This window comes from Brassica rapa, chromosome A06 (assembly GCF_000309985.2).
Source record: "Brassica rapa cultivar Chiifu-401-42 chromosome A06, CAAS_Brap_v3.01, whole genome shotgun sequence".
NCBI lineage: Eukaryota > Viridiplantae > Streptophyta > Magnoliopsida > Brassicales > Brassicaceae > Brassica > Brassica rapa.
The window spans coordinates 29,019,103-29,031,408 of NC_024800.2; the positions used below are offsets into that span (position 1 = coordinate 29,019,103).

Genomic DNA, 12,306 nt, shown 5'->3' on the forward strand with positions numbered 1-12,306 from the left:
AGTTTAAGAAAGTAAAAGGAAAAAAAAGAAGTAATTAGCTTGAAGGAGAGAACCTAGAATGGGTGTGAAGATTATATAGAAATGTATTTTGAGCTAAAAGGAAGGATGAAAGGTCTGGAAAATGAAAGAGTTTCAAGTGGGTTTTATATAAGTTGAAGGTCGATCCTAGTTAACATTACAAGTTTTTAAATCAAAGGTAAGATTAATGTCAATAACTAGGCAGCAGACAGTAGTTAGTTAATTTAACAATTAGTATTATTTGGTACAAGGTCCATGGTAACGCACAAGAGAGAGGATCCAAAAGGGATTGGAATAACAAATCTCCTTAAGGACCTTAATCTGAAGGTTAATTTTAATATAACCTCAAACCTGTTTTGAAAAGCATATATTCATTTAAGATTGGGTGTTTTTTTTAAAATCAGATTGGCAGGTTATCTACTGGTGACTCCTTGGATATGTCCACACAAGATGAATGAGGTATATGTGATGTTAACACGTCTCTCTTGTTTACTCAATCTAGCAAATAATATTTAAAATCAAAAATTAATTCGTTTCTTGAAAACTTGTCAGGGTGCTGCAGTGGGGTATGTTGCTGAGCTTCTGAAAGTAGCAGCGACCGATCTGATCGACGGGGATAAACACTGTATATGGGTTTCTAGGAAAACATTCAATGGGGTTTAGGCCCATATAATTCAGGGCCCAAAGTGTGTGATATTTTCTTTTAATTTCTCACAAAACAACGTCTGAAAAGCGCGAAAATGAAAAAGAAAAAAAAAATGAAAATCTAAAAATCTCAATTGTTCAACTTTTCTCTCTCTATCTCTCTCTCTCTCACAAGGGTTTAAGCAGGCTGGCGGAGTGGTGTTTCAATGGCGAACCCTAAATCGGTCGATCCGTCGCTATGGTGGGATTCGTTTGGATCTCTTCTGAGCTCGCTCGAGAATGCATCTCTCTCTCATGAACTTCCACAGCCCATCGTAAAACATCTCTCTTCCTTCCCCCCCTTCATATGCGATTGATTCTTTGTGTGCTAAATTGGTTTGATATCTCAAATCCAGGGGGAGAAGTTGGAGGAAAACCACGCGTGGTTCGTTAACACGCTGTCGATGTTCAAACCACCGAGTGTGAAATCAAAAGACGCTTTGGATTCGGATCTAGTCCAGATTAAGCAGCACCGCTTGGTGATTAAGCCCCACCTCAAACTAAAAGCCCTTCGAATCAGCTCTCATCTGGTAAAATTATTCATCTCATTCTTTCGCTTCTTATTTTGTGCTTATATTTCGAATTACTGTCTGACAGAATCTAGATGAAATCCAATCATACATCCTCGTCGAAAGATGTACGGATCAGGAATATGGATCAACTGACTCTCTATCTCAACATCTCCTTGACATGGTTAGCACCTTACTCCTACTACTACTTCCTTTTCAAACTTACTCGTGGTGATGTTTCCGTAGCAACTTCTTTATCTCATTATTAAATTTATATTCGCCATCGAGTTTTAGTTCCTTATATCTTGCTAACACCTTTGCTTTCCTTCTGTTCCAATTCTATTTCTTGAAGATATTGCTTCAGTATTACATAGAGCGCCAGTGCCTACTCAAGTGTACAAAGCGTATCCTCACCCATGCTTGTAAGTTCTTCCGCTTGAATGCAAGATCTTTCCTTGTTTCATTTTTCCTAACTAATATGGTCATTACTGATTGTGGCTTTTTGTATAGTATATACATCAAGAGAGCAAAGTACTATTAGGGACGCAGCTGTTAAGCTTATCTCGGATGGCCTTGAAAAACAACAATCATCACTTCTTGAGAACCTTTTCTCCTCTTCTTTTCCACAGCACATGGTATGTCTTCAGACTGCTTCCCCTTCTTAACATCTGATTCAAGCTTATTTATTTGGATTTTTCTGATTTTGGGCTAACATTTCCGGTCCAAATGTGATTTTATTTACCAAAAAAAAATATACTTTTGTAGGATGTCAATCTATTTACTTTGTGGGCGGAGGAGACACTGATTGAGGACAATTTGGTGTTGGATATTCTTTTCCTTCTTTACCATGAATCATTTCACACTTGTAATGGAGAAAGATGGAGGACTCTGTGTTCCTTATACAAGGTATCTTGTTTCATTAGCCACAAGGTCAAGGCCGGTTTCAGTTTTTCTGTAACCAACCTTGTTAACTCGTAAGTGCTGTGCTACAGGGAATTCTTCTGGGCTCCTATAGCTTTTGGAAGCTGGCGGTGTCAGCTGAAGCACAACATTCTGCATGCCGTGTTAAAATTCAGTTGTTGATGATTCTTATCGACACGCTGGATATGGAGAATTTGTTACAAATGGTTCATGACGGATTGCCTTTCAGGTTTGCTTAACTAACTCTTGATGAACACTGCACGACAAAGTTAACTTTCTTCCAACATGATACATAACCAGCAATTTCACTTCTCCTTCTTTCCCCTGAATCTGTCGATACGGCCTAAAGGTTATATTTTTCTTATAAGGTCTGGCCCTTGTGTTTTTTCCATTATTGATGTCCAAGAGATGGATGCAACAATCTCTAGCCTCAACACTCTCGAAGTAAAAGAAGCAGGACCTCTAGTCCTTGCATGGGCAGTATTTCTGTGTCTTATTTCATCACTCCCTGGGAAGGAGGAAATTCCTTTCCTGATGGTATGAAAGTGAGAAAGTTCCATTTTCTATTCAGAGAACACACGTAGTTCATGTATATAATTAATTTTTCTTGATAACCAGGAGATAGATCACGTGAGCTATGTTCATCAAGCTTTTGAGGCAGCATCATTGAGCTATTTCCTTGACGTTCTTCAAAGTAATGTGTTGAATGATTTCGATGTAAGTTCAGATATTAAATTTCAGTTACCGAGCGTGGCTTAGTGTGTTTTCTACTTTTCTTGTCATTGGCATTTTTCCTTTTCGGCATTTATTTATATTTCAAATAATGTTTTATGTTACTTAGCCTCTTCAAACTTTGTTCATGTCATCCTTCCCTGTGCTGATTCATCACTATTTTAAACCTTTTTCAGGGCCCAATCTCTGGTTTTCGTAGTGTCTTGAGGACTTTTATTTCAGCATTTATTGCGTCTTATGAGATCAATATTCAGGTATAACCATCACTGTGGATAATGAATTATATATTTGTAGACTGTTTCAGAAACTTACTCATCTCAACATTTTGGCAGCTGGAAGATGCCAATCTGGAGTTAATACTGGAAATCCTTTGCAAGGTTTACCAAGGAGAGGTATGGTTTCCGCATGCTATCTTAAAGTTTTCCTCTATGGTACACATCCATAAATGCTTATCGTGTGCCTCCATTTTCAGGAGTCCCTCTGTAGTCAGTTTTGGGATCGAAAAAGTTCTGTTGATGGCCCTATCCGGTGTCTTCTTTTTGATTTGGAGAGTGAATTCCCGTTCAGAAGTGTGGAATTCATTCGTCTCTTGTCGTCCCTGAGTGAAGGAAGTTGGCCTGCCGAATGTGTGTAAGTAGTAATCTGACAACATACTATGTGCACCTATGTACTTTTTCTGGAACTTTTCTATCTGGACGAAAGCAATGTTCTGCATAAGGGCAGGATACTCTGCACACATCAATCTAAGCTTCCCTTGTTGTCTCACTGAAGACTTTCTTATTTACGGTTCCCAACCATCATCCTGCTGTAATCTGCTATGCTCTCTCTGTGCAGATACAACTTTCTGGATAAATCAGTCGGGATATCAACTTTATTTGATATTACTAGTGACTCTGTAGTAGATGGTGCTTCCCAGCTTGTTGAAACTTCCCAGCCGTTGCAAATTCCAGGTCTTGAAGGTTTAGTTATTCCCAGGAATACTCGTGGGCGAATTTTGAGAGTAATCAATGAAAACACTGGCCTTGTGCGGTGGGAGGTAAATGATATCTCAAAGACAAATTCTCCAGTGTTCTCTCTTTTTTGGTGTTAGTGCTATTAAATGGTTTATTTTGAGAAATATTGATTCATGAAATATATTTTCTTTTCCAAGTATTCACTCTCCGGCGCTACACTGTTGATCATCCATTTGGCCAATGTACTCTACACTGGTAACAATCGTGAAGCTTTTGTGATTCTCGAGCTGGTTCGTCGAATGGTAACATTTAACAAGGTAACTGCATTGCTCCATCCTATTTTCTTTAATCGAGGTTTATGAAGTAGGGATTGCTTTAGTATTTGTACACCATGACATAGACTGTGGCCTTATCTTGCTTTGAATCAACTCTTCTCGAAGCATTTTCTTAAAATTTAAATCCAAGGCTCTACGGCTGTATGTTTATCTATCAAAAGATATGCGTCCTTGTTTTTTCTTCTCTGACCATGACCATGTTGTATTAATTGATGTCAGGCCGTATGTTTCTCCTTACTGAATATCAGTCACTTCTTTCATGTTAATGAATCTTACATGAATGAGAAGCTGGAAAGTGATGTGAGGTGAAGTACTTGCATTTTATTTCTTTCCTAATACGCTATGTTCTTTGGATGCTTTAAAAGAGAGTGCTCTCTGTGATTTTTACAGAGTGGTTGACATAATTTGCAATTCAGTCAGAAGCTTGACTTTTGACTCTAGCGGTGTAGCTATGATGGCAATGGCTATTGATATCTTAGCTAAGCTGTTGCGATGGTAATTACTTGTCTTGGTTATCAAAAAATTTCTCCAATATGACTTTTTATCAAATATCTGTCTTACTATTAACCGTCATGTACAGCATCTTGTCATATAATGTTCGTTAGAATTTGGTATAAGCTCTATGGGAACTTTGCTAGCTAACTTGATTTTCTCTTTGAACAGTTCCCCATCAAATGTTGCTCCCATGGTTTTAAAGGCAAATATATTTGACATGACTTCAGGGCCAGGCGTCCCAGACAGTGGATTCAATATTTCGTTGAGGTTGGACCACAAATATCATATACAGTGTCCTATTTTATAATTTTGTTGATTTTTCAAGTGTACCCAGTTATAGGCCGTACCCATGGAAGTTTACCATACTTATTTAATTTATAAGAGGCTCACTATTGAAAAGTACTAGTTTTTTTTTCCTGAGTGTTACCCTCTCCGTAGAAACTAGGCGTAGATGGATGAATTTACTTTTTTTACTCCATAATGTTGTGAGTTCTCTGGCTGCATTCTAATTTCTGATGGTATGACAACATTTTGCTCTTCCTGTTGTTGTACATACAAAAAGTGGATCTTGGTCGCTCTCCGGGAAACTGGCAAAAATGATCTTGATTGATTGCGAGAAGAATGATACTAGCTGCCCATTGGTCATATCAGGCAAGTTTGTCGTAGAATATTGTTGGATGTGTAATCTGCATGAGTGTCTCGGTTCTCTGTTTATTTAAACTGTCGCCGTTATTACTTAACGTTATTTGTTTCTGTATATTGCAGTTCTGGAATTCACCATGCAGCTTGTGGAGGGAGGAGTGGAGAATGACTTAGTACTTGCTCTAATTGTTTTCTCGTTGCAGTATGTTCTTGTTAGTCATGAGTCTTGGAAATACAATCATGGGCATATGCGTTGGAATGTGACACTAAAGGTATCTTGCTAATTACCCGCCCCTCTCTTCTAGACTTCTACTACCTACCGGGCATATTATTGGAGTCAATAGCTTCCTAGCTAATTTCTTATGATATCTTCTCTTTTTTTTGGGTCGGGTACTCCAGGTCATTGAAGTGATGAAAACGTGTCTCAGATTCAGTAAATTTTCCGCCAAGCTGAAGGATGTTCTCCTTGATATCTTGCTTAACGATGCCTCTGTTCACAATGCTCTCTTCCGAATCATTTGTACGACTGCACATACTTTAGAGGTTTGGATATGCTCTGGATTAGACTTTTGTTCTACAGTTCTAGTCTAAGATGCTTTAATTGATTTCCTTTTCTGCTTCATTGCGACAGAACCTTCGTGTACACCGTTTTATTGAACCAGCAGAGATTGAAGGATGGCAACTTTCGATAGTCTCTGTTTTGGATGTTTTAGACATCACGCTCTCCCAGTCTTCTCAGGTAAAAGTGTTGTCTTGTCTGTAGGCTTGTTAAAACCTTTACAAGTATGCTCTTGAGTAAACTCTTACGATTTTAGTTTTGCAAATTTAACTCATATACATTGAATTTTGCTTCGGTCAGCTATAGTTTTTGGAATGTATTTTTTCTCACTGAAATGTATGTGGTTGGTTATACTTGTTCCCTTCCAGGCATTGTGGAAGTTGATATTTTGCTATTAATTGTTGCAGAGCACAGATTCTGGTCTTCCCGTGTTTCATCAAACTATGCTGTCGTCTACATCTAAACCAATCCCAGTCGTGGCAGCTATCACATCGTTGATATCTTACTTCCGGAATCCTGTATGAACTTCATCCAAATTCGCAGAAGTTGATACTTTGCTCAATTACATGGCTAAATATCAAATGTTTCCTGCAGACTATCCAGATTTGTGCTGCTAAAGTGCTTTCAAAGTTATATGCCATGGCAGAATCATCACAACTCTATATAATAAGCAAAGCAGGCTTTGGTCTAGACGATAAACAGGTTAGAATTACATCTCTGTGTTATTTCGTTCATTTGGTATGTTACTATGTTCTGCTGTATATACATATAGATCAATTTCTAGCTTTTTTTAGATCACAGATTTAAGAACTTCGGTTAGCCAGATCATACTTGATCCATCGGAACCAAATGAAGATCTAGTCATTGCCACGATGAAACTACTAACTGTTGCGGCAAGATATCAGGTTACTTCCAATTCTTGATTTTCTTGTTAAAAGCCTTAGGGGTTATTTAAATCTTTGTTTGTGTCATCATACTGAGTTTCTTTCTTTTCAGCCTGCTCTTTTAGTTGCCCTATTTGATTCAAACGAAGACTCAGATGCTGGTAAATTAAAACAGTCAGACAAAGAGACTTCCTCAGGTCCTGAATTGGCTTGTAAATCTCGATTATTGCACATTATCCTGCAGCATGTTGAGAGAGCAACTGATTTTGTCAATAGGTACGTTAAAGGATGAAATATATTTCAATCTGTTATCTAGTTACACCTAGTTTCTATAAGATAAATGTATTCCTGACATACTTATGGTGATGGTCTCCCGTACTCCAGATACCCGGATATATTACTGAGTTTACTTGGTTTTCTCAAAACCCTTTGGCAAGAGGCTGGCCAATACGCGAATTTGTTGGAACCATTTAAGGCGTCAAACAGGTTGTGGCAGGAATTTTCCAACATCATATCCCAGGTGTCTAAGCTAAAGGATTCGTCAGTTGGAAGATTAGACAACGAAGAAATGTCTAAGTTGTATGTGAAATATCAGTGTCAGTCTTCTGTTTTGGAAATTCTGGCGTGCAACATGTTTTTGAACAAGAAATTGTTGTTTGCGGAGTCGCTTAAAAAATCATGGTTGGAGCAGAAAGAGAAGACAAAGAACGCTGTCTCACCATCTAAATTATCTCTGACAGCTGCTTCAGATCCCAAGGATATCTTTTCAAAATGGTGTGATGTGTCTGTTTTAGATGGCCTTATCCAGTCAGTTTCATCTTTAGATGGTGAAATTGAAATAAACGTACAATCAAAGGTTCGTCTTTTTTTCTGCCGTATCCTTTACTTGTAGAGGGCAACAACAGTAGAGTAGAGTGTTGTCACACTTCGCAGCGCTCGTTTAGGTGCTCCACCTTTCAGAAATAATGATTCTAAGTTGCTCATTTCTGCATTGATAGGTTGCCGCCGTTTTACTTATTGTGCATTTGATTGTGAAACTGGAAACATCTGGCGCAGGAGCATTGTCTATGTCTTTAGTTGGGAAGATCAAAGTCATTTCAGAAATGGTATGTTCCTCTCTTTTGAATCAAATGATATTGTTGGTCTCTTCGACATACTTTTGAAGGCCTTGTCTAATCGGATTCTAACGTCTGTGTAACATTCTGTTGACAGCTTTGTGCCCAACCTGCTTTTTCTGAGTTGTTAGCACAATATTCAAAGCTTGGTTATAGGTGAGAATTGTTTTATACGTTGTTACTAAATTTAACAATTCTACGTGATATTTAATCATTCGTTCTCCTGTTATTCAAGGAGTTATTATATCATCACGTTCTTACTTATCATCTTTTGGGTTCTATTGCTAGTGGAGGGAAGGAGCTGATGCCTATGATTCTCAGCGACCTAAACTGTCATCTGCAAGGGAAACTTGAGGGTCGTGATATCCCAACTGGTCCATTCAAAGAGCTTTTCCAGTTTCTAGTTGAGTCGGGATTTTGGGAGAAATACAAACAGAGTACTGATATAGACAAAAATATGGCTTTGGGGGACAATATTTTGTTTGACATTCAGCACATACGAACAGAATTAGGTACTGCTATTTGGGATTTTTCCGAGTGGAAGACATCTAAAGCAACGACAGAGGAAATGCTGAGTTACATGCAGAGAGCAAACTCGATGGTTTTAATCTCAACTTCGCAGGTCTCTGCTTTGCATGCACTGACATCCGTCTTGATTCTTTACGAGGATAATGTAAGTTCCTTTGTTCTAAATAGCTATGCTGCGACCCTTTCTTCAATATTTGTCCCATGTACATTCATGGCTTTGGATTGTCCTTCCATTTAACATATTAGTTGATAACTAGACCAAACGCACTAGACCCTAGAAAAGTTGCATGTCTTAATTCATGCTTTAGAAACTTATAAACCCTACACCTTTTGTGCAGTCTCTTGAAGACAGTGTGGCTGTAGAAAGGAAAGTCCCTGCTCGGGTCACTCTTTCAAGCATTGATGAAGTGTGCAAAAAATTCTCCTCCAGGGTTGATTCACTTGCCTCTCTCTGGGACGCCCCCAAGATTGTGTTCGATATACTCACAGCACAAGCAGACTTGCTATCCAGCCTTTTGAAATCCGGAAAGAAAAATCTGCCATCATCTGTTTGTGCACTTGTCCTGAGAAATGTTGGGCCTGGTCTTAAAATCCTCGGTAGTTTGAGGCATTCAAATGCTATATTAAAGAAGACGGTAAACCTCCTGCTTGAGGTGCTGCTTCTGGTTGTGGGTTCTGGTTCAGACAGCTCAAACTCAAGTGAGATGGGACATATGGCAGCCAGAGATCTTGCAGAAATATCTGATGCGACAATTGGATTATTACCCCTTCTCTGCAACTTCATGGGGAATCCCGAGTACTTGACTCTCTGCCTGACCACGGTAGACTTGATTCTCAGAAATTTTTTGACGCCAGAGACATGGTTCCCAATTATACAGAGTCATCTCCGCTTGCAGCATGTTATACTGCAGCTTCAGGATAAGAAATCCTCGGCATCCGTTTCAGCAATAATGAAGTTTTTCTTAACTATTGCTCAAGTTCATGACGGTGCTCAGATGCTTCTCAATTCCGGATTTTTCTCGACTCTAAGAGCTTTGTTCATTGACTTGCCAGATGGAATATCTACTTTGGTATCTGACGATGAAAAGGGCGGGCAGCTAGATAAGAAAGAAAAACCGCAGCATATGTGGGGACTCGGTTTGGCTGTGGTTACGGCGATGGTTAATTCTCTAGGATCCGTTTCTGTGGGTGCGGATATCGTGGAGAGTGTAATATCTTACTTTTTCTCAGAGAAAGGTTACATGATCTCTTATTATCTGTCTGCGCCTGATTTCCCTTCTGATGATCGTGAAAAAGTGAGAGCAAGAACTCAACGGACATGGACATCCCTTGCTTATCTGAGAGAAACCGAGCATACTCTCCTTCTGATGTGTGCATTAGCAAGCCACTGGAGATCATGGGTTAAGATTATGAAGGAGATGGATTCTCCATTAAGAGAAATGGCTATACATCTCTTGGCCTTTATCAGCAAAGGCGCTCAACGCCTGAGAGAGTCTCATATCATAACATCTCATCTGTTATGCCCTCCAGTAGTGAAAGAAGAGTTTGATTCCTGCAAAAGACAGTCGGTAATCAACAGCAAACACGGATGGTTTGCTCTAGTACCGTTAGTTTGTGTCGGGAAACCCAAGCTCGGTGCTGTATCAATCTCGACTGCTCTAGTTGTTAGGGGCCAAACGACAGAGCAACCTGGATCTGTTCCTCAGTCACACTTTACAGACTCGGTTGCGGTACAGATTTATAGAGTGGCTTCTCTCTTGTTGAATTTTCTATGCTTACAAGCAGAAGGTGTTGTTAAACGGGCAGAGGAAGTGGGATATGTAGATCTTGCTCATTTCCCTGAGCTTCCAGAGCCGGAGATTTTGCACGGTCTACAGGTATGATAACTCAGAGGACAAGCACGGTGTTTTTGTTTTTACCCTTGTTTTAACCCTTTTTTTCTACTAGTACTACAATATTGTATTTTGAAATGCAGGACCAAGCCACAGCGATTGTCGCTGAGCTTTGTGATAATTACAAAGAGGTTCCTAATGAAGTCAAGAAGCTGTGCCTCCTGTTGCTCCAAATAACAGAGAAGTCGTTATATTTGGAACTCTGTGTAGTTCAGGTTTGCAGGATCCATCAAGTCTTTGGCCGGGTGGATAACTTCTCAAAAGACTTCAAAAAGCTAGTGAAAGGTAACAATCAATTGATTTTAGGAAATGCACGATCAATTTAGTAGCAAGGTGTAGAAAAATGGTTGGTGTTTTTTTAACATATGCTTATTTCTAATGAGCAGCTGCAGAAGCGCATGCGTACTTGGAACCGTCTATGGATTCACTGAAGAAAATAGCTGTGTTTCTGTATCCTGGATTGCTATAGGTACGAGATTTTTTTTTAACATGGAGACTTGTTTGTTCTTCAGTGTGACTGTATTATTGAATCATTGACCATATATATGTAAGTCAACATATTAGATGCTATGCACGTATAAACTTTAATGTTGGGCTCATGCCGACCACTCATTTTGGGCCGTTCGTCATGCATTCATTTTTTATTCGCTTTTACCTCTCAACAAATGCTTTTGATTGGTTCTCTCATTATAGACCGCAGAAAGTGCACTTCCGAATAAACCTCTCTTCTTTTTCTATATGCTCAACTTTAGATAAATCATTGTTCTCCATCTTTCTGGTTTTAAATTCACGGCATGTGTAATACTGTTAAAAATATACGATTATATATACATTTTCAGCATTAGCACTGAAATTAACCTTTCTAAACCGTACTAAAAGTAAAATGTTACAGGAATTGGAATTAACGCTTTGCAAATATAAATTATAAATAAATTTAGGACGTAAACTTTGCAAACGAAACGTTTGTGAACGCGGTAGACACGTGGGGTATATGCCAAGTCTGAGATACTCATGATCCAATTTCACGCACTGCTGCTGCATGACCCGGAGGTCAGACTCGTAACTAAACCACGGTTGAGTCTTTAGCAGCTGGTTGAGATCTTTCCACGTGTATCAATCTCGTGGCCAAAATATTTTTCTCTCTCCCGCTATAAATCAGGGACTGAATCATGTATTCAACCACAACAATATTATCTCAAAGCTAACCAACAATGGCGTTCCCAAAGGTGTTCTTCGACATAAACATCAACGGCCAGGCAGCGGGAAGGATCGTGATGGAGTTGTATACGGATAAGACGCCGAAGACGGCTGAGAATTTCAGAGCTCTGTGCACTGGAGAGAAGGGAGTGGGGCGTAAGGGAAAGCCCCTCCACTTCAAGGGATCTTCCTTCCACCGAGTGATCCCCAGTTTCATGTGCCAGGGAGGTGATTTCACCGCGGGAAACGGGACAGGAGGTGAGTCCATCTACGGTGATAAGTTCGAGGACGAGAACTTTGAGAGGAAGCACACGGGTCCTGGCAACCTTTCCATGGCGAACGCCGGAGCCAACACCAACGGATCTCAGTTCTTCATCTGCACCGTAAAAACCGATTGGCTTGACGGTAAGCACGTGGTGTTCGGGCAGGTGGTGGAAGGGTTAGACGTGGTGAAGGCGATCGAGAAGGTGGGATCGTCGTCTGGAAAGCCGTCGAAGCCGGTGGTTATCGCCGATTGTGGACAGCTCTCTTAGATAGATCTCTCTCATCTATCCTCATTTTAAATTATAGCGTCAGCGTCCTTGTCCTATATATGTTATGTATGTTTGGTGTCTCGTTTGTATGTGTAGTCATAAGCTTGGTGTGTATTCTCATGACAGTCTTTTGGATTGCCAGAGAGAAACTCGTCACCCTAATTACCTACTACCATAAATAAATATTGAACATCTTGCAGTAAATCTGATTTTACATTACGAATTTCATTTGTTATTGACGCTAGACGTCATCATCATCATCATTAATCTACCCCGGGTGTGAAAGAAAAAAATAATATGGGCTAAATA

The 12,306-nt window shown here is 39.6% G+C and overlaps 2 protein-coding genes across 4 annotated transcripts; both read left to right on the forward strand.

Moving 5' to 3' along the window:
* Positions 1-94: 94 nt before the first annotated feature.
* On the forward strand, positions 95-10,909 carry LOC103828087. Of its 3 annotated transcripts, XM_009103683.3 has the most exons (32): positions 95-977; positions 1,059-1,232; positions 1,300-1,395; positions 1,564-1,633; positions 1,722-1,846; positions 1,977-2,117; positions 2,204-2,361; positions 2,501-2,669; positions 2,751-2,849; positions 3,041-3,118; positions 3,197-3,256; positions 3,337-3,494; positions 3,699-3,900; positions 4,015-4,134; positions 4,372-4,457; positions 4,543-4,647; positions 4,816-4,914; positions 5,210-5,298; positions 5,413-5,561; positions 5,689-5,832; positions 5,921-6,028; positions 6,256-6,366; positions 6,443-6,550; positions 6,643-6,753; positions 6,845-7,008; positions 7,117-7,588; positions 7,731-7,838; positions 7,945-8,003; positions 8,136-8,520; positions 8,714-10,252; positions 10,351-10,552; positions 10,654-10,879. In XM_009103683.3, the coding sequence occupies exons 1-32, from the start codon at positions 870-872 to the stop codon at positions 10,734-10,736; spliced, it is 5,880 nt and encodes a 1,959-aa protein (XP_009101931.2). In that variant the 5' UTR covers positions 95-869; the 3' UTR covers positions 10,737-10,879. The 3 variants fall into 3 exon arrangements, with proteins under 3 accessions (XP_009101931.2, XP_033129577.1, XP_033129578.1); XM_033273686.1 differs by lacking the exons at positions 6,643-6,753; positions 6,845-7,008; positions 7,117-7,588; positions 7,731-7,838 and having other exon boundaries at positions 6,443-6,586; XM_033273687.1 differs by lacking the exons at positions 95-977; positions 1,059-1,232; positions 1,300-1,395; ... (1 more) ...; positions 1,722-1,846; positions 1,977-2,117 and having other exon boundaries at positions 2,501-2,677; positions 10,654-10,909.
* Positions 10,910-11,433: 524 nt separating this feature from the next.
* LOC103828088 (peptidyl-prolyl cis-trans isomerase CYP18-3) lies at positions 11,434-12,217 on the forward strand. The gene has a single exon (XM_009103684.3). It carries the CDS (start codon positions 11,479-11,481, stop codon positions 11,995-11,997), a length of 519 nt encoding a protein of 172 aa, XP_009101932.1. The 5' UTR covers positions 11,434-11,478; the 3' UTR covers positions 11,998-12,217.
* Positions 12,218-12,306: the final 89 nt, after the last annotated feature.

Excerpts from the sequence above, each read along its gene's own strand:
- LOC103828087 (XM_009103683.3), top strand. The coding sequence starts at position 870 with ATGGCGAACCCTAAATCGGTCGATCCGTCGCTATGGTGGGATTCGTTT. Across the intron at positions 3,257-3,336 it reads GCAAGGTTTACCAAGGAGAG|GAGTCCCTCTGTAGTCAGTT; the intron begins GTATGGTTTCCG and ends CTCCATTTTCAG. Across the intron at positions 3,901-4,014 it reads CTGGCCTTGTGCGGTGGGAG|TATTCACTCTCCGGCGCTAC; the intron begins GTAAATGATATC and ends TTCTTTTCCAAG.
- LOC103828088 (XM_009103684.3), top strand. The coding sequence starts at position 11,479 with ATGGCGTTCCCAAAGGTGTTCTTCGACATAAACATCAACGGCCAGGCA.